Raw genomic sequence first — 25468 nt, forward strand, 5'->3', positions numbered from 1 at the left:
CCAAAAGTGAACTTCACTAGAACTTTGGCGACAGCGGAGCCGGGGAGAAGTTCTCATTCAATTAAATCACTCGGAAATCGAGCCCAGCAGCCACAGCTTGTGTTAATTTCACAAGTACACTTTGTTCCACTATAATATTTCAACGTACTTACTTGTAATCAACGCAAAGGATCCATATTGTGTGGCTCAAAGGCAGCCCCCGCAGCGGACAACTGTTCCCCCCACGATTCCGCCGGGGGTTTTTCGGCTGCGCACAAAAATTTTCCAGCTTTGCTGGATGTTTTCACACCCGTCTCACTTGTCGCTGCAGCGCGCCGGTAATCGACGTAATCGTAGTCACTGGAAACCAAGCTGAAAACTTATAATCTTTTCTTAAGTTCACAAGAAGTTCCACGTGAACTTCTTTCGAACTTTCAACTTCAAAAGTATTACAAATTCAGGGAAAGTTCACGCACGAACCTGATTGAGCTCTACTATATGATATCAGCACATTGAGTAAAATCCCACAGCGCCTAGCAACACATACATGGAGTAGTGGTTAGGCACCGGCTTTCAACGAGGAGAACCCGAGTTCAAATCTCAGTAAGTAAAAAACATCCAAAAATATTTCAAGGTATTAGTCAATTTGGATTCCACATGAACTAATGTTTCTTAATAATAAATTAATTTTGAGGACTAAACACATTTGTTTTTAATTTTTTCGAAGCTTATTTTTAAGCTGAATAGCGTTCCTTTCAGCGACACAAGTGTACTTTTTGTGAACTCAAGTTCGATTAATTACTTAAAAAAGTGAGCTGAATAGAATGCTTTTCATCTTCCTTCGAATAGCTGATTAAGCCCAAACATGCTATTTTATCCGAACTTTTGGTTGCTTGGGTAGTCACAGGCTTGACCAATTGACATGCGTCAGATAAAGAATCTTTATCTGACCATCGCTACATTTTTTTTTTTTTTGAACTTGTGAATGTTACTTCGTAATCTTTGCATTTCAGAAATCCTAAGTAAACCAACTGGGATCTCTTTCGTGATTAGGTTGCGGTCAAATTCCATGGATACTCACCATCCATGACACTCCAAATGATTTAGATGATGCTGGAAGGTTTTGAAGAAGCTTGCCCTCTGTGAAAACCACAGGAGGAATCCCTTGGTGGAACTCTGATCTGGCGAAGCTCAGGAAACAATGTAGAAAGAGTTGGAACAGACAACGTTCGGCAAGTTCGGATGCTTTCAGGTCGACTCGCAAGGCATACAATAAATCTCTCCGGTCTTCTGAACGATTCGGCTGGAAAAAAAATTTTGTGCAAATGCTTCCAGTTTGAGAAAAGTTGGTCGGTTAAACAAAATCTTTGCGAAATCAAAGGATTTACGAGTGAACGAACTTCGTTTGCGAAATGGCGATTTCACTTCCTCTGATGAGCAAGTTCTGGAATGCTTATTCAGCACACAGACATTTGCTCAAAATCAATCCTGCTTGGGTGTTCTCTTGGATATCGAGGGTGCCTTTCAATGCTATGTTGGAAGCCGCACGGAGTCGTGGTATATCTCCAATGATTTCCGATTGGATTCATCAAATGCTCAAAAAACCGATGTCTTCTCGGCATTGCGTCAAGCAACGATTAGGAAATTGAGTGTTTGCGGATGTCCCCAAGGGGGAGTCTTGGCGCAACTTTTGTGGAATCTCGCAGCAGATACATCAGGTTACCTAAAAAGCCGCGAATTGATGTGTTGAATGCATGGGTTGACATTTGACCAATTCCGGCGGGACACTCGGAACCCGTTTCGGATCACTACGGGTGGCTTTCTAATGTGATCTGAGGCTATTTTCTTGCTAACCCTTCGATAAGTTATTGAAAAAGCCGCGATTTTATGTGTCGCATGCATGGTTTTGCTTCACTTCTCTATTTAATTACTTCTGGTGGAACACCCGCAACCGATTCCAGAACACTATTATGTACTAGTCTTGCTGGCCGTTTTTCAGATTATCAAAAAAAACTACTATCGTTTGGGTCCCTTCTATATTTTACCACTTCTGGCGGGACACTCGTTACCAGTTCTGGAACACTACTGGTTCTCCCAAATATGGCCTGAGAATTTTTGCTGAGCTAATGAAAAAGCCTCGATTTAATGTGTCACATGCTTTGGTTCGGACTTTTATATTTGACCACTTATAACGGGACACCCAAAATCGATTCCCGGAATCGTCTTGTTATCCTAAATATGGTCTGAGACTATTTTCTTGCTAACCGTTCATCAGGAACACCCGGAATCGGTTCCGCAACACATTGATATGGTCTTAGACTAATTTCTTGCCAACTGTTCATCATGTTACCTTAAATTAGATTCCTAATGTGGTCTTCACCTACTTTCTTGATTGTTGGTCATCAGGTTATTAAAAAAGCCGTGATTTGATGTTGCGCATTCATGGGTTTAGTTCACTTCTACATGTGGCCACTTCCGGAGAGACACAAGGGACTGGTTCCGTAACACTGCTGCTAGATATGGTATGACACTATTTTCTTGCCAACCGTTAATTAGGTTATCAAAAAAGCCGTTCTTTGATGTGTCGCATGCATGGGTTTGGTTCACTATTATATTGAACCACTTCCGGACATCCAGAATCGGTTCCAGAACACTACCGGTTCAGATATGATCTGAAACTATTTTCTTGTCCACCGTTTATCAGGTTATCTAAAAATTCGCACTTTGATGTGTCGTATGCGTGGCTTTGGTTCACTTTTATATTTGGCCATTTCCGGCGGGTCAGCCGGAATTGATTCCGAAATACTACCAACAGTCCCCAATGTGGGCTGAGCCTACTTTCTCAATAACCGGTCATCAGGTTATTGGAAAAGCTGTGATTTGATGTGTCGCATGCATGGGTTTAGTTCACTATCATATTTGGCCACTTCCGGCGGGACACCCGGAACCGGTTCCGGAACACTACCGGTTCAGATATGATCTGAGACTATTTTCTTGCCAACCGTGTTCATCAAGTTATCGAAAATGTCGCAGTTTGATGTGTTGCATGTATGGGTTTGGTGCATTTTCATGTCTGGCCCCTTCCAGGGGTACCAGTCTGGAACACCTAAATGGCCATAGCTCCGGAACGGCTTGACCGATCTGAACCATTTTCAATAGGAAACAATGGGACCAGATTTCTCGGTGAATGAACCGTCGGTCATTAAAATCGGTTGAGGTTTACTGCCAAAAAGTGCCGCTGATATTCGCCTCCACCAACCTCAACCTATTTAACAGAACTCCGGACAAAATGTTGTACGCTGAATTCAGAAGTGTATTTCTTCTGTAATTCACGCACTCCAATCGACGCCGTTTCTTGTATAGAGGGCAAATGAGACCACCCAATCAACTATCAGACAGTTCTTCCTCTTCCCATATCTTCAATATAACCCAAGCAGCACCTGCAACATCATGCAGATAGTGGCTTTCTATGCTTTGGTCTAAATGAGTTGCACTAGAAGCACACGAAACTTCCATCTTGTCAGTTGAGTTGCATTTAAACTCCGAAATTCGTAAAGTTGCGGCTTTGTTTCATAGAAATCACAAATTACCACGTGTTTGACATCGCTTCGTGGAGGCGGAGCTTACATATTGCTCGCTAGTGATAATACAGTCAGCTTACATTAAATGTGTTATGTAACATGCATGAAACATCTAATTCTGGTTTGTTTGTTCAGATTAGTTTCCATATGCGTTACAGAAAACTTGAGCGTCTTTTCATTTTGACAGTTCTCTAACTTGTGACAAAGAAGGTGCAATAAAGTAACAAGTAACTTCAGTAGCTTTTATGGTGTGTCGAGCATCGATTATCTCACAGAGCTTTTGGTGTAGTATGTAAGGTGAGTAGATAATATTCCTGGTGTCCATGGTTCGAATCTGGACAAAATATTTTCCCATCTTTTTTATCATTTCTCCTCGTTTATGTTGCATAATAATTCAGAATCTGCGCTTTTTGGGTTTCAAAGAAGAAGCAATTGTGTTCTGTCGTCCGTGATATGGACAGTGAATAAATTGAACTAAGGTTGCTGTTACTGGATCAGAACCAGTCGTGTTGCTTGGGAATACGGTGTAAGATTTGATACAACTACTCTATATCGTGCATGAGAAGCTTGGCCGGATTTTCGTCTTTCCCTGCAGTCTTGTTGTTCTTCAGTCCTCTAATGGCTCACTTGACCTCGTGTAGCGTTGAAGGTTCCACAGCTTGTTCGTCGTTGTCGATTCGAATTCTGTCTGTCTCTTTTCCATTCCCAACGTTCAACAATACCTCGAAGTGCTCTCTCCTCCTGGTAGCCACCATTGTTTCGTCTGTCAACATGTTTCCATCACGGTCGTTGCACATGGCGGTAGAAGTCGCTGTTTTTTTTCCGCATGCTATTGACAGTTTTGTAAAACATCCGCATATTATTCTGTCCCATACTCTCTTGTGTCTGAGTAATTACATTTTCCTCATGCTCTCTTTTATTTTTGTGGTGGATTGGTTTTTCGGATACTCTTGCTTCCCTCTTTCGCTCCCTGCTCTGCTGGGTGCCCGACACAAGCATCCGGCTTCTGGCAACATTCCTCCCGTCCGTTATCCTAAGACACTCCTCTGCAAACCACCAGTTCCTAGGTCGCCTTTGAGCACTGTCTATCACCTCCCGTGCTGCCATACTCTTCGCTTCGTGGATAGACTCCCACAGAATGTTGAAATTAACTCTCTAGTTGAGCTCGAGCTGATCACTTATTCGCTCGTCCACCTTCAGTAGAAATCATAAATGCAAAAATTAGAAAAACAATAGGATTTTAAAAATCGTATTCAAAAAATGACGTCCTGGAGTAATAAACGACAGCCAGTTTTGTGAATATTCTGTTTGTGATTTCAGTTTTGAATTGTTTGATTGGTTGGTATTTTATTCTTCCTTTTTAAATGAGAGCTTCCAAAGGGATTCATCCCTTCCTGTCTAATCATTAGTGATTACCGTGTAAATGCACATCATTTCGACAAAATTCCTAAGGGCGCTCATCATCCTCGCGTACCCGATTTCTACCATTCTGCATCGCTGATGATAACCGCCGCTCGATAGAACCAGTTCAATTATCAAGATCATTGCGCTCCCATTCTGTCGTTCTGTCCGGTGCGGTGCGGTGTGTAATAACATGCAATGACGAATGTTGTACAACTGGCGAATACCTAGTGATCTGCAGTGCTGCACTGCACATTCCCGTGCCTTCCTCGCCCGTATCATTGGGATCACATCGCATCACAATTTGAAAGATGAAATAAATAAGACGTACCAACCAACCCACAAGAAGACGGGCAAGCATTTCCCGTTCTTCCGTCAATCCCGGCCTTGTGCCAACCGTAGATACTTGAACAAATGGTACCCAAGGATGGGCACCGATGTGCGAGCTGTGCATTCGTATATACCAACGAACCCGTAGATATGATGACCGGTCGAAGTGATAAATGGTTTGGCTGCCTCATTGCTCGTCCAGCACCACCCGGACTCGTCCATCCGTCCATCCATCCGTCCCAATCGCCAATCGGACGAAGACGGCGCGGTGCGAACTTGCGAGGACAATAATCCAACGCCCCGCGGATGATAATGGGTGCACATTTCTCGCAGTGTGGTTTGAGTAGAGAGCATTCGCGTGGAAGAGCAAGAGCATAAATTGTGGCCATTGCGCGCACTAATTCTGATCCAAACCACGTCGTTGTCGTCGTCTCCTTATTACAAACAGCAAACATTCACGACAGCGACGACGACGACGATGGGCAGATCTGCGAAATGATGCTCCACCGCGTCTGATGATTGCCTACGGAAATTCCTTCATAGATGGGTTAACAAGAGGACGCGACGGCAAACTCGTTGTGATAACTCAATTTGTGAAATTACTGTTCCCTTTCCGGGGGTATAGAGAGGTAGATGCTCGCCCGAGAGTATCATCACTATCACATCGCTTCAAAGAGCGTGTTCCGTGGCAATTCCCGGTTCGGAGAGGTATTTCGCCCTTATTTGGTGCGAGTTGACAATGACCGATAAATTAGCGCGGTGTCCGACGGCTGCTGAAGGGGTGGAAGCAAGCGGTATGATATGGGAACGCATGGATGGGAGTTTGTACCCTATACCTGAACCTGGATGATTTCATCACAGGGCCGGGAAGTACTGAAGCTGAGAAACAGACTTCATCCCGACCGTCTAAAACTTAGAAGATGTTGAAACATAATACAATTTTGCGCCATGATTGATACTTTTGCTTATTTTCTGGATATATGGTCCTCTTGACAACTGTACAAATATCTGCATATCGTTTTGATCCATGCAGCCTGCATTCTGAGCATCACGTTCTAGCACAGTGGTGCTCATCCTGCGGCCCGCGGGCCGCATGCGGCCCTCCAAGCCTTAAGCTGCGGCCCGCGGAGTACTTTAAGACGAATTAAAATTTTTGAACGATTATTTGAAATAAATCGTTAAACTTATTAAGAAATCAAACAAAAAAAAAATACTGATCAATTTTTACAGTGTTGAACACAAATTAAATGATAAATAAACAAAAGAAGAATCCGTTCTGGTAAGATTCGAAATCGCAACTCTGAAATATTTCGGCATTTCAGATAAGTCACGAAGCCAGCTTATATTTATTTATAAGTGGTACGAATCAAATGAAGGTTTGTTAAAAATGTGATCTTGAATCATTTAAAAATTAGTTGCAGTTTTTAAGTGCAGTCAATGCAACGCTGAGCAAATATTTCACATTTTGCCTTTCCGAAGAGCATAAAAACACAAAGCACGAAGTTTTTGACAAAGTTCTCAACAAATCTCAACTCGGTTGCCAATATTGTTTAATTTTCACTGTTTGTTTAAATTTCTATTATAAGACTCACACATTTTTCGAAACAAAACTTACTAATCCAGTTTGAATTATCCAAGCGAAACTCCTGAGAAACTTTTGGTTACATTTTTTTGGAGAAACTCCAGGAAACATTATTGGAGAAAAATTTTAAGCAACTCTAAGCGAAATATATGGAGAAACTCAAATCATCCTGGAGAAAATCAACCTGAAGAATCTCAATGAGAAAGTTGTGGCGATACTGCATGGAAATTATAAGAGCATCTCTTAGAAAAATGTTCTGGTGCCATTTTAACAGAATTTTCTTAAACAACTTTAAAATAAATTCCTCTTGTTGCTCGAGTTGGTTACTCGAGAGAATTTTCAAGAGTAACTGCAAACAAGATTCCAGGACCAACTGCATCAAGACACAAAAGATGCCTAGAACGCCTGTGGAAAATTTGAACAATAGATTTGAAGCAACTTATGCAGCAACTTTAGAAGATAATGTCGAAGAAACTTCCGGAAACAATTGTTAAAAATGTAATTTATGAGAAAATTTAATGATGAAGTATTTCATCAACTTTAGAAGAGACTTATGAAAAGAATTTACTAAAATCTTCAAGAAACTCCTGGAAAATTTTCGGAAAAATCCGGAAGCTATTCTAGAAGAAATTCTTGGAAACGATTAATGAGAAATTCCTGAAGTAACTTCAGAGCAGTTCCAAAGGCAAATCTAAGAGGAGTTCTTGGAGGTGTTACAAGAGAATTCTAGAAAAACTAAAAGAAACTTCAAGAAATTTCTCGAAAACCTTCTGGAGCAACTCCACAAGAAATTTCAGGAGAAAATCCAGCAAACCTTTTTGGTGCGATTCAAAAGAAATTCTTGTAAAAGCTGCTTGACAAGTTCTTGAAGTTACTTCAAGGCAATTCTAAGGGCAACTTCTAAATTGTTTGTTGGAATTTCAATTTGAAGCTCAAACGTTTTTCTCAACCAAACTTATAAATATAAATTGAACAGTTCAGATTTTTAATAAATATGCTTTACAATTGTTCTTTTTGTGCATCGATGTTTTATGCAGCCCGCAGGTCGATCCCGAATTTCAAATTTGTCCCGCGGTATCCTCCAGCCTGAGCACCACTGTTCTAGCACTTCATAGTCAGTCAGGGTGCTAATCCAAAATGGAATGTGATTTGTACCGTTCAATAAAGTCAATGAAATCTTGATTGCGAAATTTACAATCCAAGTTTACTAAATTGGCTTAGTTGAACGGTACATATCAATTCTTGGACTATTATCATGGATTAGCACCTTGAAACTGTTGGTATTCTCAGTCCCTCAGAGGTCTTCTTTCCTGTTTTAATCATCCGGCGATACTCTACAGCTATAGAAGACAGGAAGATTGTGGTTTGTAGATGTTATTCTACACTCAAAACTCCTGTGCTCAACAGTGACGCTTTTCCTACATATAAGCTACATATATAATAAGAACATAAACTTATGCCATTCGTTCAACACTTCACCACATTGCGATACAAAACTAACTTCTCCCCATTTCTCTATCGTTCCAGGGCATCGACGAGAGCAACCCGCTGACGGTGACGACGATCAAGTCCGAACCGCTCGGTGACATTCCACTGAAGAAACCAAAGCTACTGAACGATGCCGGCGGCATGGCAGCGTACCACACCAGCAGCAGCCGGCAGCAGCAAATCAGTTCCGCATTTCGGCCGTGGACCCAGCGGGCACAGATGTACGCCGCGCAGCACCAGCTTCTGATGCAGCAGGTCGCCATGGTGGGGTTCAACGTGGGCGCCAACGGGATGATTAATGGAGGTGGCAATGGGGTGATCGGGGGAGGTGGGTCACCCGGAGGAATCCTGGCACTCAGCCAGGAACCCCCGGAACTGCAGAATCCGGAGAGCGTGGTTCGGTTATCGGAGAGCGACAAGTTTGACCGGAGTTTACAGCCGAACGTGGCGCTGGCACCCCGCAAAACGATACTCTGTAAGGAACGGGAAAGGGAACGAGAGCGGGAGCGGGATCGGGAGAAGGAACGATCGGTTATTAAGTGTGATGTACAAATTAAGCAGGAGAGTCCACCGACGCCACCAGCGGATGTGATTCCAAGGTCGGTGATAAAAATCAAACAGGAACGACCCTCGACGCCACCAACGGAGATGTCCCCTGGCCTCAGGGTACCTTCTTCGCCGAGGTCACCTCCGTTGCCTTTGGTAGGGACTCCCCTGATCGGAAGTGGTCCAATCAAGTCCGTTCCATTGCCATATAGTCCGGGAGCGGACATGCACCACTCCGGATCAAACGAAATCACTTCATCCACCTCACCTGTACCTCCCGCGGTCAATATGACCATCATGAACGGTTGCATCTCAGAGAAACCAAAGCTACTGGTCAAAGAGCAGATAAGACCTCCGTCGCCTAGGAGGACGCCCACTCTTAGCGAAGATATGCTACACCACCATCGATCTCATCCACCTCCCGCTGTTATACTGAAAAATGGTGGTGGAATCTCAGTTGGTGGCCCGCCGGGTGCACCCATTGTGGGCAATCCGGAGTTCGAACTGTCTACGGATACCGATGATGACAGCTTAGCTGGGGAACCCGATAGCAGCAATATCTCAATGGCCCCACTGGAAATCATCGCAGATGTAATGAAAGACATCGCGCCTGAAACCCGGGAACAGCTCATGAGCATTTTCAAGCTGCTTATCCAAGAAACGGCACAAATCCGAAATCGATTACTGCAGGACAACAAGCAAAAGGATGACTTGATAGCGAGGTTGCATGGGGAAAAGGAAAGCTTGCAACATCAAGTGCACCACCTGCAGCAACAGCTGAACCGATCTCTCATCAAAATTGCCACCTCGGAGTCCTTGCAGATCCAGCACCAGCAGGACCTGGCCAGTGTGAATGCGGTACCTAGCGGATCCGCCCCTTCGTCAACACCACCCTCACCTCTCTCGTTAGCTTCCAACGGCAGCAGCAGCCAAATCGTGATCGAGAAGATCGAACGGCGGAACAGTTTTCCGCAGAAGTCCGACGTCATCATGAAGCCGCTGAAGAAATGCCTGCGCCGAAGTCCCGACGACGATTCGGTGCTACAAATGTTACAATCACCCCCTCCTCCACCGCCACCACCTCCATCGACGGCCATTCCAGGCGCCGCCAGTCTGTCAATTAGTGCAAACCCCAGTCTGAAGCGGGATCCATCGCTACCGGAAGACGAGGAAGATGATGATGTTGATGACAAATCGCCGGAAGATTCTCCGTCACTGGTCAACGGTGGCGCAGGAAGCTGCGGAGTGATAGCGTCGCCCTCGCCACCACGACCCCCATCCCGGCCAGCGTCTGCAGCTTCGACGGCATCGAATGGCTCCTCCACCAGCTCACCACCCCCGCCCCCGGTCAGCTTAGTGCCGGTGCTGGAAAACGGTTCTACCAGACCCGCGTCCGGCGCGAGCCAGGAGATCATCAAAAGTGCTAATAACTGATAGTTCATCATCTACCTTTGATAAGAAAAGGGCCAATTCAACAAACGTACAGGAGATTCGGAGAGCACCGAACTCGCTCTCTTGCGTTTCGCGACCCCTCGTCAGACGGCAGACCCGCCGTCTTCCCGGACACGCAGGCGGATGTTCCAGGAGAGACGCACTGGCGGCGCACTTGACGACGACGACGGTCCGGGAAACGCATCCCCAAACCAGTTCGATCCGTACTCAAAACCCCCAATTTTTGTTTGTAAGGTTTGATCGCCCCCTCCAAGGGGCTCCGCGATCGCACTCGTGCATTGTGTAAAGTAGAAATTTTTAAGCTTCATTGTCGATATTTTTCCCACCAAATAATTTCTGTTTTGTTTATTTTTTTAGGGGCGAAACAACAAAAGAAACCTTTATAAGCTATACGTAGATTGTAAGGCCATACCCGCGTACCGTGTAGTAAGCCAAGAAGCAAAGAAGAAAACAACAAAAACAAACAAAGCAAAACAAGCAAACAAAACTGATACAAATTTGAAAAAGCAAACGCAAAAAAGGAGTAAGAAAAAGAACAAAAAGTTTACAACTTTCTTATTCGCATGAATAACAACAAAATCGATTTACATTCATTAATTTAATGTAGTTGTTCGTTGAAAAGAGGTAACCAACTCAAAACAAATGAGCGTAAGGCAAACAAAACAAAGCTGATAAGCGCTCGCTTAGACTGGTCCATTTTAGGGATATTCAAAATCATACATCTAGTGACTGTTTGAAAACCATTGGTCGAATAGGTAGAGAAATGGATTGTTTGGTTTCGGTGGATCTCTCGTTAGTTATATACCAAACTTCTAGCAGAATCTTTCTACTAACAGCTACAAACTTTTCTGCGACTATGTCTTGTGCACGGGGCTGGTCTAAGCCCAACCTACAATTCGGCCCTGGCAGCCGAAGGAATTCGTTTTTCGTAGTCTTTCGATAACAATGGTTAAATATTTAAAAAATTGCACAGCAAAAGGTGCTAGACATTCTAGGTTGAAATTCCAGGTGAATTGTGGGAGTCATCGGCGGAGAAGACGTCGGAATCCTGGGGATTCCCTAAAAGAATCCTTGGGGAAATTTCCAGAAGAACTACGGGAGAAACGCCTACAGAAATTCCTGAAAGAATCCCGAAAGGAACTTCTACAGAAACCTGTGGAGAAATTCCTGGATGATTCCTTGAAGTGAACCCTGGAGAAACCCATATCTTAAGAGCTGAAGATATCCCTAGAAGTAACCCCAAATAAGGTTCTAGAGGAATTCCTAGGTTATTTAGATTACTAGGAGTTATTCCTGGACAGTAATCAAAGGAAACCTTATTATTTTTACTGGAGGAATCCCTATTGGAATCGAAGGACGAATTCCAAATTATGGGCCAATATCTGGAGAATTCCCTTGGAGAATCCCTGCAGACATTGTTTAAGGAATTCCAGATAAAATTTCTGCAATTGTCGCAAAAAAATTTCCGGAATCTTAAAATAATAGATGTAGGAATACCAAGAGCTTTTGATATTGGGAATTCTAGACAAATCCCCCATAAGGGAATTCATGAAGAAATCCTGAAAACTTCCCAAAATTTATCCCTGGGTAAATCGGTGATATAGATAAATTCCTGAGAAATGCCTAGAATATTCCCCTGTAAAAACTCTGGAGGAATTCAGTAGGCATCCCTGAATGAATCGTTAAGGGAGTAGTCCGTCATGATTCCTAATTCCTAAGAAAATGTCTCGAACATTGAACAGCCAAAGACACGTAACAGGCTGACACCCGGTTGCCGAACCTCCCAGAGCTCGACAGGTGTCACATTTGAATCTAGGGCACGGAATTCGAATTACTGAGAAAGCTGTAGTCTGACCCGCCTGACTCCAAAACCGCTTATCTATCTGCGAATCCTCCAGCGTAGACCTTGCCTTCTTCACTGCAGTTCGGTTCATCCGCTTTCGGACCCCATCCCGGTTAGTGGTGTACGGACACACCCATTCCACTTGGATAGCCTGCATAGATCTGCTCAAACTCCCTGCTCCTGTATTCATTGCCACAGTCGCAGCGGAGGCGACTCACCTTTTTCCCGTATTTCGCTGTGACGTGAGACTTGTGTTTGCCAAAGATTTTGTCATTGCTCTCGATCCGGAACGTCATGGTGCAATGGCTCCAGTCATCTATAAAAGTGACGAAGTACTTGAACGGTATAATCCTAAAGATTTTTTAAAGACTTCGTTCTTCGAAGGAAGTCCTTCACAGAAACAGGAATACATCAATGTATTCTTTATAAAAAATCTTAAAAATGTTACTCCAATAGTCTCCTCATGTGTTTCTTTCAGGATTGTCCTAAGGATTCCTTTAGAAATTTCAACAGGTGTTTTTCCTGCAAAAATCCTTCAGGAATTCTTTCAATTTTTTTATTCCGAAATTCTTCCATTGGCTCCGGAAATTTCCTGCAATTCTACTAAAGATTTCTTCGGTAATTCTTGAAAGGATGCTTCATATTTTTAAACAATATTTCACCCAGAAAACCTTCCAAATTTTTTTCCAACATTTCTTCTAAGAAACACTCTGGGAATTCTTCCAAGAACTTCGTTAGAAATTCTTCAAAATTTTTCGACCAACAATTCTTATAATTAAATGTATGATAATTCTTCCAAGGGCTGTCCTGAAATTCATCCAAGAGCTCCTCTGGGAATTTACAGGAAATCCTCCAAGATATTTTGAAGCATTTCCGATGAAATTCTTCTAAAGGTTTCTCGAGAAACTCTTCCGATGAAATGTTTGACCATTTTTTTCAAAGATTTTTTCCAGAAAGTTTTCTTGTGGAAATTCTTGTAAGGATTCGTCTGGAAATTTTTGAAAGAAGTCATCCGGGAATTCGGCTAATTCTGTAAATTTCTGCTTCCAGAATTGCTCCTGATAATTCTTCTCAAGGAATTTTTCAAGGTTGTCTACAACTCTTACAATGATACTTTAATTATTCCTCTGAGAAATATTCCAAGAATTTCATTCAAAGACTTTTTTTTTCAAAATTTTTTCAAAGTATTCCTCTAGAAGTTCTTCTAAAGGTTTCTCGTAGATGTTTTCCATTGTCTTTTGTCGCCATTTTTTTTCAGAGTCTTGCAGGAAATATTTCTAGCACTACCCGAGGAATGCTACCAAGAACTGGCCAAAAACTATTGGAAGAGCTCATCCAATCATTCCAATGATTCATGTAATGATTATTCAAATAATTCCTTCAGGGATGATTCTAAGAACTCCTCCAGGAATAACTTTGAAAACCACTTCAGGAGTTCTATCTAGAATATCTACGGAAATACTTTCAAAAATTCATTACAAGGATACTGCCAGTATATCTTCCAAACATTTCTAAGGGAATTTTTCAAAAAAAATCTCCCTATGGCTGTTTTTTTTTTAATTTTGAGGTTTTCTCCAGGAACTCTTCCAAGTACTCCAAGGCGTTTTTTAAGATGTTTATCTCAAATTCATCATTCCAGGAATGTTTCCAATGATATCTCTAGGATTTCTTTTGATTTTTGTTCTATGTATTCTTTCGAGAATTCCTTTGAAAATAACTGGAGAAATTCTTGGAAAGAATTCTAGTGATTGTTGAAAAAAATTTTGAACGTATTTTTTTAAAGAATCGACAGAGGATCTTCAGGATGAATCCTTGATAGTATTCATTGAAGTATTTCTGGATAAATGCCCGGGAGAATCCAAGAAGAAACTCCTGAAAAAATCCCCGAAGAAATTCTTTGAGAAATTCTTGAGGGAAATTTTGGAAGAATTATTCGAAGAGTCCTTGGATCCATTCCTGGAGAAAGCTTGGAGGGATTTGATTTACTGAAAGAATTTAAAACAAATTATGGAGGAATCTTGGTAATTATTATTTTAATCAAGATATTTTAAATCTTTCTGGAAGATTTTGTGGGAGATTTTCGTGAAATACCCGGATGAACATTTTGAAGAATTCCCGGAGAAATCCTTGGAAGACCAGGAATATCGAAATCCTAAATCAATTACAAAAAAATCTAAAGGTGTCTTGGATGGAAGTTTTTCTAGAGAAAACCAGGAAGAACTCCCGGATGAATTTCCGAAAGGAATCTTTAAAAGAATTTCTGAAAATTCGCAAATAAATTGTTTTTCTGAAAAAAAAATAAATTTCTGAAAAAAAATAACCCTTGAAGGATTCCTTATGGCATGTTTTGAAAACTTTCTAGGGATTCTTGAGAAATTTCTTGAAAACTCCATGTAGGAATTCCGGCAGGAATTCCAGATATAATCTTTGGAGATATTACCGTAGGATTTATTTAGATTAATAGATTACAAGTAATTTAGAATTAATATACTCAAGAAAATATCCAATTTCTCTGGGCTTTCTTCAAAGAATTCCTCTAGCAATATTTCTAGGGATTTATTTAGGAAAGTCTTCCGAAATTTTCTCTGGTAATTTCTCTAAAAAATTCTCTGATAATTTCTCTGGGAGCTTCTCTGGGAATTCTCCCAAAAATTCCTCTAGGAATACTCCTAGGAATTCCTCTAGGGAAGTTCACCTCGGAATTTCTCTGGGAATTCCACTGGAAATTCCTCTGTGAATTCCACTAGAACTTCCACCAGGAAATCCACTAGGAATTGTATTGGAAATTCCTCTGGTAATGCCACTGAGAATTCCTCTGGTAATCCCACTGAGAATTCTTGTGGGCATTTCACAGGGAATTTCTCTGGGAATTCCACCGAAATTTGCTCCGGGAATGCCTCCGGGAATTCCTCCGGGAATTCTCCGGAAATTTCTCCGGCAATTCCTTAAGGAATATTTACGAGAATGTCTCCATGAATTCCTTTGCGAATTCCTTTCAGAATTCCTCCTGGAATTATTCCGGGGACTCCTCCTGGCATTCCTCCGAGAATTCTTCCTGAAATTCCTCTGGGATTTGCTCCTGGATTTCCTCATGGAATTCCTTCGGCAACATCTGTGGGAATTCCTTCGGGAATTCCTCCAAGAATACCTGCGAGAATTTCTGGCGGATTTTTTTCTGGGATTTCCTTCGAAAATTTTTTAGAGAATTTCTGGTGGAACTTTCCTGGGATTTCCTTCATAAATTTTCCCGGGATTTGCCTCGGAAATTATTTCGAGAATTCCTTCGGGAATTCCTCTGGATATTCCTTTGGAAATTCCTCTAGGAATTCGTCCGGGAATTCCTCTGGAAATTTCTCTGGGAATTTCTCCGGGAAGCCTTCGGAAATTTCTGCTGAAATTTCTCCGGGAATTCCTCAAGGAATATCTCCGAGAATGTTTCCATGAATTCCTTTAAGAATTCCTTCTAGATTTATTCCGGGAACTCCTCCTGGCATTCCTCCGGGAATCCCTCCTGGAATTCCTCCTGAAATTCCTCCGTGATTTACTCCTGGAATTCCTCCAGGAATTCCTCGTGGAATTCCTTCGGTATCACCTGTGAGAATTCCTTCGGGAATTCCCCGAGAATACCTGCGAGAATTTCTGGTGGATTTGTTTTTCTGGATTCCCTTCAGATTTTTTTTCGAGAATTTCTGGTGGAATTTTTCCGGGATTTCTTCCAGAAACTTTCCCGGGTTTTCCCTCGGAAATTATTTCGAGAATTCCTTCGAGAATTCCTCTGGGTATTTCTTTGGAAATTCTTCTGGGAATTCATCCGGGAATTCATCTGGAAATTTTTCCGAGAATTCTTCTTGGAATTTCTCCGGGATTTCATCTGGTAATTTTTCCGGGAATTTCTTTGGGCTTTCTCTGAGAATTCCTCCTGGAATTACTCCGGGAATCCCTCGTGGCATTCTTCCGGGAATTCCGCATGGAATTCCTTCGGTTACACCTGTGGGACGATACAAATTGGCATAATGGCCATTATTTATTGAGCTTCCCAAGACTCTCCTCAATTTCCTGAAATATTGTTGAATGTTAGAAGACGTGAATACTTAGAAGAAAAAAATAGAATTTTGCGAGGGTAAAAGGCTTCTAGTCAGAGTTTCTTTGATAGGCATACTCGAAGTATACTTTCAAGGTGTGTATAACTTACGAGAAGTCCACCAGTTTATGAAACCAAAATGTAGTTATACTTGTTTGATAGGATGTTTCAAACAATCATGGATGTATTGACTTAAGGAAATTTCCATCAGAATTTGGATTGACCTGAGCGAGAACTAATTAGCCGAAAGTGAAAGACTAATGTGTTACAAACAAGAAAAAAAAACAAAAACAAAAACTACTTTAGTCAAGTCGAAACAAGCAAAGCGAAAAACAAATTAACACAAAGAGTCGAAACGAAAAAAAAAACACTTGCAAGAAATTATATGGATAGAAGAACCGATTAAGAAGTACTCAGAAATATTATTCTCAACCACTAAGTGGTTTTCAAAGTCTTGCGTAGTGTCTTGTATAAAGATTAAGTTTATTTTAAAACAAAATCGAACGTTCTACTAGTAGCGCAACGCCCTTACTCTAGTGTAAATAGTCAGCTGTGTAAAAAGATAAAAACAAGTTTTGTGTTCTTTCAAACGACGTTTTTTTAAGTTCTTTACTCTTAGCGGTCAGTCAAACTCACCTCTCATCTACACTCATGTAATTTCTACGATACCAAGTACACACTATCGTTTTCTTTAAGTTTTTCTACATAACTTATCCATACGAACGCATCATTTCCGCCATTTTTTGGCGGGAGAACCATCACTGTACATTGTTTAAATAGTTTTTTTTGTTTCCTTAATAAATTTGCCACGACAAACCAGGCGTTCAAAATGCCTCTTACTATGTTTAGGAACGAAACTCATTTACACGCAAACGTTTAAGTAATAACATACAAGAAGAGAGAGAATAGAAAGCAAAAAAGTAACGTAATCGCTTTTCAAAAAAGTGTTCACCTTTTAAAAGATGTTTGGTTTAAAAAATCGAACTACGTACTCCTTATTTTGAATAAAGAAAAACTGTCCTTAAGTAACAACTACTACAATCTAAAAGAAAAAACACAGCAACACACTACAAGCGAAAATTAAAAAACAAAACGTAACATCTCTGTCGATCGGCTTCCTCGTAGAAGGAGGCAAATGTTAAACTGTAGGAACGTACCAAGAAAACCAGAGAGAGAAGAGATCTACACAAACTAGCCATCGGGTTCTCTTTTCAAAAAAGATCAACCAAAACCACAGTACAGAGCATCCTTATAGGCAATACTACCGCATAAACGAACACACACACAGATAAATACACAAAACGTTCAAGTCTGTATTTTCGCGTTTCAATCAGGCCACGGTTATGATATTAAAAAAAGAAAGCAAAAATTATTTATTTATTTATCCTCCTACTTTTTAGAAACAAAAAACCGCAAAAATTCATCTCCTTACATATTTTTTTTTTCTTTTCGGTGTACAACTCCTACGTTCTTTAAGTTCAAGCAGCGCATCGAAAACGAAAAAAAAAAACAAACAAAAGTCAAGCAAAATGCATCAATCAACACCACTGCTACTTGTTTTGTGATCTTTTTTTTTATTTCATGTTTTTCGATCTAATAAAAACGGAATGCAATTTTATCGTACTATTAAAAAAAAGTCGCTTTGTTTTCTTTTATTTTCCGTTCAATTCCTTCTCATCCAAGTTCTCATCCGCCTCAGTTTGACTCATCATCGTGTTTGGTCCCATCTCATTGTTCTTCTTCTTCTTGTGTTCTTTCCACCGCATCGAAGTCTGGCTTGAGAAAACACACACAAACACACTCAATGGAAGCTTTAACTGACTTTTCAAACTTGGATATCGGCTTGGAGTTCAACTATTGCCATCGACGAATCGAGTTCAATGTTTTCAACAAAGTCTTTATTCTGGAAATGCCGTGAAATCAATTCGTTACACTACTAGGGTACGAGCACCGGTTTTGACCAGTCTAAGGAAAATATATTTTTCTAAAAAAAAACAATAACCCTACGAAAACTACCAATGTGTCAAATAAAAGGTTACAATCTTCCATCTACCCCCGTTGGTTTGAACAACACCTCATGCAAATCAACGGAGTTCACTTTTAATTTGAGCTTTTTATAACCCCGTGAGCAAAGAAAAACAACTAATGGTAGCCCATTTTGCTGTTTTGTTTTGATTCTGCGTCCCGTTTCACCCCGTTCCATGAGCAGAGTGACGTTTGAACCATTTGTACATTGAACTAGTAATCCTACATTATAGAGATATGTGGAGGTGGCCATAGTGAGTCAATCGTGCAGAGAGAACTGTCAAAGAGCGAGCCTAATGAACATGTTTTTCGTTTGTAGGAATGTCGTTCGATCGGTATTGTAATAAAAACTAAATAAACTATACATATTTATTATTAATATCGAAAAGCTGATGGCATATGTGCATTTAGTAAAAAAGTAATATTTCATTAATTCTGCTTTCAAAAGCTTATGCCCATGAATAAACTTTTGTAGCTGCTCTTCTCGAAAAAAAACTTCAATTGCTGCTGCTTGATTCACTTTTCTAATATAATTAGCGCTATTTTTTTGCAATGCAATTCAGATTTCTTCGATTGCGCTGTTATTTTTTTTTTAATTTAGGAAAAAAGTTCGACCATAATTAGCAAACGTAAATAAAACAACTTGCACCACAACAAAGTCACGCACAAAGTTTGGACATCTAGCGTTGTGGCAAGTGTTGGAGTTGTACACAAAACAAACAGCGTTGCCGAATCGATATATGTAACTTCCGCTCATCTCTATTTAGAGGATTTCTAGTTTGAAAGATGGGTAGATTAGAGGGGGTCAAAATAAAAAGTGTTCAGATTAGATGCGGTCAAACCAACGGGGGTGGACGGTATTTTGTTGGAAAAAATGCAGAAATCAAGCTTAAACTTGATTTTCGTATTAAAAGTGGTGTTCAGGCTCCGGGTTGCCTCAGGGGTTTGGATGAATTTGAGGACGGTCTTTCATAATGAAAGAAGACGGTTATTGGCTACACATTTATTACTAGACCCATAGCCAGGTCGGAAAAAAACTGTATGCTGCTCCACCAGACGTCCTGGATAGTCCTGGAAGGTTGTTTGGAACCTTCGAGAACTAATTGTAGCTATGGTGATTGCATATATAACTAATAGTACATAATAGCAAAACAAGTACATTAAAAATATGGAGGTTGCTTCGATTTTTGGTTCCGAAGCGTGCAATTTAGATATTTGCAATTTGCAATAGAAGCATTGCCGCAGTTTTGGCCATATTCTCAACTTTGGTTTCTATTTTGGTCTATCACAGGTAATTCTTATGGGAGTGGCCAAATTAGAAGCACCCTGGCCAAAATAAACATATGGGAGCTGGTTTTTAAGGAAAATAGTGTGTTTTTTTTTATTCCAGTTTTTAATCAAAATGTATTGTTTTCACAGCTGTAATCATCATATTATTTTAGGATCTACTAGTAAAAAATAAATGTCTGCCTAATTAGATCGCAACAGGCTGAATACCGCACTATGACCAAAACTCGCCAAAACAGAAGCTTCTACCAGTGATGGAAAACAGTGAGGAATGCAGCTGAGCAGACACAAACGCAAAGCTATCTTACTCGTAAACAACAGAAGCCTGAATATATTCGCACTTCTTTCACTCGCGAGCTAACGAAGCTGGTCGCACTCGTGATTAATTCGCGAAGCAGCTCTGAACATTTTTTTCAATTTTGTGAAAAAACGAATTTACACGGCCGATAGCTCTACTTTTCAGGAACAATGAAGCACAAAACACTACTATCTGATGGATAATTACTTGTTTTGCTATTAAAATCGCCCCAAAATACAATTCCCGCATCTCCGCTTGTTCTTCGCGAATAAAAGTTCATGAGTGTTTTTGTTTTTGTTTTGCTTCATACTCATGAAGCAAGCGGGTGCGAATAAACTCACACTAGGCTTACTCTCGGCGCCGTGAGTAAACCGTTTGTTGGTTTTTCTCTCGCGAGTTGATTCACGATGAGAGTGTTTCCATCTCTGGCTTCTACGATACGAGCTTTTTACGCTGGCTATAAACCGACAGGGGGTGATTCGATTTTGACGTATGATGCTTCCAGATTTTATAGTTAGATCTTGGTAGGCGGAAAAATATGTTTGTTTATCCAATTGTCAAAAATTTTCACAGTAGTTAGTATGATTGGTAATTTCGCATATCACATTATCGTATTTTTACTGAACCTAATTAATTACATTCAATTTATGTGTTTTAGGCACTCAAATGATGCGTTCCTGATGTTACTAGCAGAAAGACTTGATCGGATTAAAACAAAATAATGCTTAAACACTTATGGCGACTTAAATTCCTGGTATATTCTTGTTACACCGAGTCAGAAATGGGCCGTGATGTTGTCGGATTATGGTCTACAATTTCTGTTTTACGTGTTTTCACTACGTCCGGCCAGGGCCAAGCCAGGGCTTGCCTGGTGCACGGTCTGGTGTAGTTAGTAGTACTTCTTACAACACATACATTGAGCTCAAACATACCTTAGACGGGCTCGCTTTGTGCCCGTCCCAGTTTAGTGAATATTACTCAAAAATATCTGAGACGTGCATCGTTGCGAAAAGTACAATAGATAAAACATAGTTATAGTAAAACCTGGCTAACCATACACAGTACGATCGAGTTCTTTCTTCGGCTCAAAAGGCACGGGTTGTAATTACCATATGATAAAGACAGAACATATTGACGTTAAGAATCATCGTTTGTAAGCGTAGAATTTGGTCAGACTATTCTCTCCAAAATCTAGGGCAAGGTCTACGCGGTTCATTACTGACCTCTGACGGGATTTACTTTATATCCAATGACATAAAATAGTACAGTGGATAGGGCGGAAGCTCGATAAAGGCTGCCGCGTTACTTCTAGGCCTCGTCAAGAGTTTTACCAAGGGTTTTCCTGGGATATTAGCACTGTTCAGTTAGATTAGAGTTCCATTACAAGCTTAATCGAAAAAGACTACAAAAATTTGGCAGGGCACCGAAGCTGGTACGTTGATTGTGGTTTTTCCTTCCGCCAACGGTTCCCTTTGGACATGTCTATCTCCTTTAGTATTAATTATAAAGCCTTTGATTAGTTGCTGGAATCACTGGGGGCATTCCTTCTGAATAATGCTCATGCTTCGTCTCATAAAGATATCTCAACACCTGAAATTATGATATCGAATTAGAAAATTTCTTGGAAAGAAAACATTTTTGATTTCCTCAAAACAAAGAGAAAACTTGACGTTTGATTTACATCAGCAAAATTATTCAGTAGCTTACTTCGATCAAACCATAAGAAAATTATAGTGTCGGCAAGACATGTCATAAGGGGGTGATTCACAATTTATGGCAAGCTAGCGTAAAAAGCTGGATAGTCTTTCTACAACAAACTTTCTGAAAGATTGTAGCAATAGCATTCATGCTCATACTGACACAAAGATTACAAAACAGTAATCAAATTCAGTTCATGTATTTTCATACATATTTTTATTATTGAGGACAACCAATTCTGTTTTTTTTTTTCAACGGAATGTTTGTTTTTGTAACTGGGTCAGTTTTGAACTAGATTACATGAAAATTTGTACGCAGGGAGTCATGACCAGTACATTCTGTCTACATCAAGAAAAAAAAAACGGCCAGTACAATCAAAGTTACTGCAAGAAAACGACCAGTGAAAAAAAGAAACAATTCTTCTACCTATGTACTAAATAATCAGAAATGCTACATCTACCAGAGCAACCAAAAATTACGCAAGCTATGTTTCATCGGCTTATTGCTCAACAAGTCCTCGCCGTGGAAGGCATGTGCATGCATAGGCACTTTAAACATCACATCTGGTCCACTACACATGGAAATCGGACTGTATACTTATCTGGTATAGTTTTTGGCTGAATCTCACCATATTTTAAGAAGAGTATTTTTCAAATTTAGAGTGTGTTTTCGCATTTTTTAAAAAAATCAGAGATTTATGAATAAAATATCGAAAAAGCTCCTGAAAAAAAAAGTTGGCCGAAAAAAAAATATTCTTTTGAAGATATGTAACAATAACTTTGAGCGATTTCCAAAAATGTTTTTAGTGTATTTACCCTAGTAGAAGTTTACCCTAGTATGACCCAGACAGGCTTTTTGATGCGCTACGTCATCGTTGTGCGCCTAGCGTAATATCTTAGGAGGATTAATATGCACGTTGTTGCAGCATTTTATCATCATTTTTGATAACAAATTCATTAAAACTTAGGAATGAAATTTGACTTAGTTTCTTCTAATCTTCAGAAATCGTGATTCATTTCCTACTGAGTTCCGCATACATTTCTTTGACATTCTGATAATTTGTATAGAGTAAGGTGGGGCAAAAGTTCGACCTTAGTTGAAAATTCATGTTTTTCCAAAAAAAATCGAAGAAGATAAAAATAAATGAATACCGTGTGGTGATTCTACCATCCATGAGCTAAAATTTTGCTGAGCAAAGCTGCGCCAAATGTCTTTTCAATTTTGAGTTACAACACTTTTTGTAAGTGTGCGTTTTATTCGAACTCTTGCCCCACCATTATTGGGGCAAAAGTTCGAATCTAGTGTTTGGGGAATTTCGCTAACCGTAGCACACTATTTTGACACTTTGGTAATAGGAATATCTGAAACCCATTAATATTTGATGTTGGAACTGGAATACACTTTAAAGTGCGATCTGGATTTTACCCAAATCAGGGTTAAATTTATTACACCAAAAATTAGTAGTTTTCCGCCAAATTCAGATAAAACAACTTTTTTTTCAAACTTTGATCGAATTTTCTCACTAATTTCATCATTTTTAGAGATAATATGCACATTTTGCAGAATTTTAGGTTTTTACCTAAAGTTGTCACATGACTCGAACTCTTGCCCCACAATTCGAACTTTTGCCCCAGTATGTGTAGAGTATGATTTCTAAATCTTTTTTGCAAAAAGTTATACATGCTAAAGCATCTTCAAAATGTACCTAGTTACGCCACAAAATAAAAAAAAACCGAATTCGATTTCATTACAATTCCAATCCATGCGTTGGATGGACCAATGCATATTACAATTTTTTAATCAAAAACCAATATTTTGTCATAACTTTTCGAAATATTGATCAATTTTCATATTTTTTGGAGTGAAAGTCTCTTATTTAAAAAGGCTTCGAACAACTTTGACACCCGAAAGAAATAATTTAAGTTGTGCTCAAAAACTTCAAAAGAAACTCTTGCCCCACTCGAACTTTTGCCCCACTTTACTCTACACAGTTTTTCGTTTATTTTTCATTTTCCGACATAAAACAATGTCAGGGGGTAAGGGTCTATGGAAAACACATCGCATGCCGTCATCGGCCAGAAATTTATATAATTAAAAAAAATATTTGAATAAAGTTAACTGTACAGACTGTGCATTACTAATGCTAGAAAACGGACGACACACAGAACATCCATTTTTTCGTTTAAAGTTGAGCGCCTCCGAACTTGCGAAGATTTCTAAACCATACTCCGAGGCTTACGAATTGCATTAATGACTGATACCGCAAGCTAACTTGGTCACGAAGCCTATAGAATCTCCGGTAGAATTGCTAATATAACAAAAGTCTGAGTACACTTTTCTTCGTGAATCCAATATTGCTTCTCTTGCCTAAGCAGTCAAGTTTTAGATCGGATCAATAAAGAATCTTGAAATCAATTATTGCAAGAAATAAAAATGTCAACACGCGAAGTACCCATATGCAAGAAAAAAAAACCCAGGTTAATCCACCTAGTGGTGATAGTGCCTTTCTCGTCGAATATGTACTCAACATTTTTTCCGGCCATAAGCCGAAGTGTTCCTAAATCCTGAGAATACTATAGAACGGAATAAATCTCATTTTCTTCTTTTGTCACAGTGCTCGTTGACTCGTCAGTGAGGGGTGGAGTTGATAAATAATAAATGTATTTGATGAAAAAAATCTTTAAAAAAAATTAAGCAAAACCGGTTAAGGCGAAACTGGAAGCATTTCCTAATTTTTTTGGTTTTTGATTTTTTTTATAAAATAACGAAGCAATATTTTCAAAATCGGTTTTCGTGCACATGTTGAGTATGGATCAGGGTACATTCTGATTTTGTTACGCGGCATAAAATGTTTTTCGTTTTTGCAGAAACCATTTTTTGTGAAATTTTGTTCAAACATGGTTTCTGCAAAAACGAAAAACATTTTATACCGCGAAAAAAAAACAGAAGATACCCTGATCCATACTCAACATGTGCACGAAAACCGATTTTGAAAATGTTGCTTCGTTATATAATAGTACATCAAAAACCAAAAAATGAGGAAAGGCTTCCAGTTTCGCCTTAACTCATCGGTTTTTATAAAGAAAAAACTTCTGGAAGACTCTAATTTCACTTTAAAATTGATGAATCTATTGGTTTATTTATTTGTGCACTTCTTCAAGATGTTGAATTCCGACCAAAATTTCCAAGGGGGACCCCTTTGGACTTAAGAGAAAATCAAAATTTGTGTCAGCCTTATTCAGAAAAGCAAGAATTTTATCAAAGCCATAATTGATTTTGGAAACTTATTGATGGCTCATATTCCGACGCTATGTTAAACGTATAGGCCGAGTTGAAAAATATCAAATCTCTCAGTTGACTGCTTGACCACCTTCACTAGCACTGGATGCCGATCATTATCAAGACATTTCGGCAATTTTTTTTCTGTGCACTTTAGCCTATATTTTATTATCATTAGTTATAAGATTCATGTAAAATTTGACAAAAAAGTGCAAGCAATCGAAATTTCCCCTATTAAAGCCCATTCAAATTTCTACCGTGTTACAGAGCGCGAAGACTCAACCAGTTGCATCAAAATTGTTCGCAGTAATTTTAGACGCAGAAGGGGATTGGTGCTATAAAATTTAAATTTTTCCATACAACGTTGATCCATCCTACTGTAAAATGACGCCTCAGGAATCTAAAATGATGTAATTTGACAAGATCGCTTAAATTTTTATCAAGATTTTGTTATTTTACACATATTAATCGCTTGCATCGATTTTGTTCACCTGCGTAATTTCAGCAATGGATCCAACCCTGATTCTGCAACACTGCCGGTAATCTTAAGTGTGGTCAGAGACTATTTTCTTGCTGCCCGTGTAACTGGTTAACCTAC

General features: G+C 39.8%; 1 protein-coding gene across 1 annotated transcript; it reads left to right on the plus strand.

Moving 5' to 3' along the window:
- The first annotated feature begins 8378 nt into the window (after positions 1–8378).
- On the plus strand, positions 8379–11051 carry LOC109420215 (uncharacterized). The gene has a single exon (XM_062848728.1). It carries the CDS (start codon positions 8503–8505, stop codon positions 10339–10341), a length of 1839 nt encoding a protein of 612 aa, XP_062704712.1. The 5' UTR covers positions 8379–8502; the 3' UTR covers positions 10342–11051.
- The last annotated feature ends 14417 nt before the right edge of the window (positions 11052–25468 follow it).

The sequence above is a fragment of the Aedes albopictus genome, chromosome 2 (assembly GCF_035046485.1).
Source record: "Aedes albopictus strain Foshan chromosome 2, AalbF5, whole genome shotgun sequence".
Taxonomy (NCBI): domain Eukaryota; kingdom Metazoa; phylum Arthropoda; class Insecta; order Diptera; family Culicidae; genus Aedes; species Aedes albopictus.

What these genes read in the sequence shown, in the direction of transcription:
- LOC109420215 (XM_062848728.1), top strand. Translation starts at nt 8,503, where the DNA reads ATGGCAGCGTACCACACCAGCAGCAGCCGGCAGCAGCAAATCAGTTCC.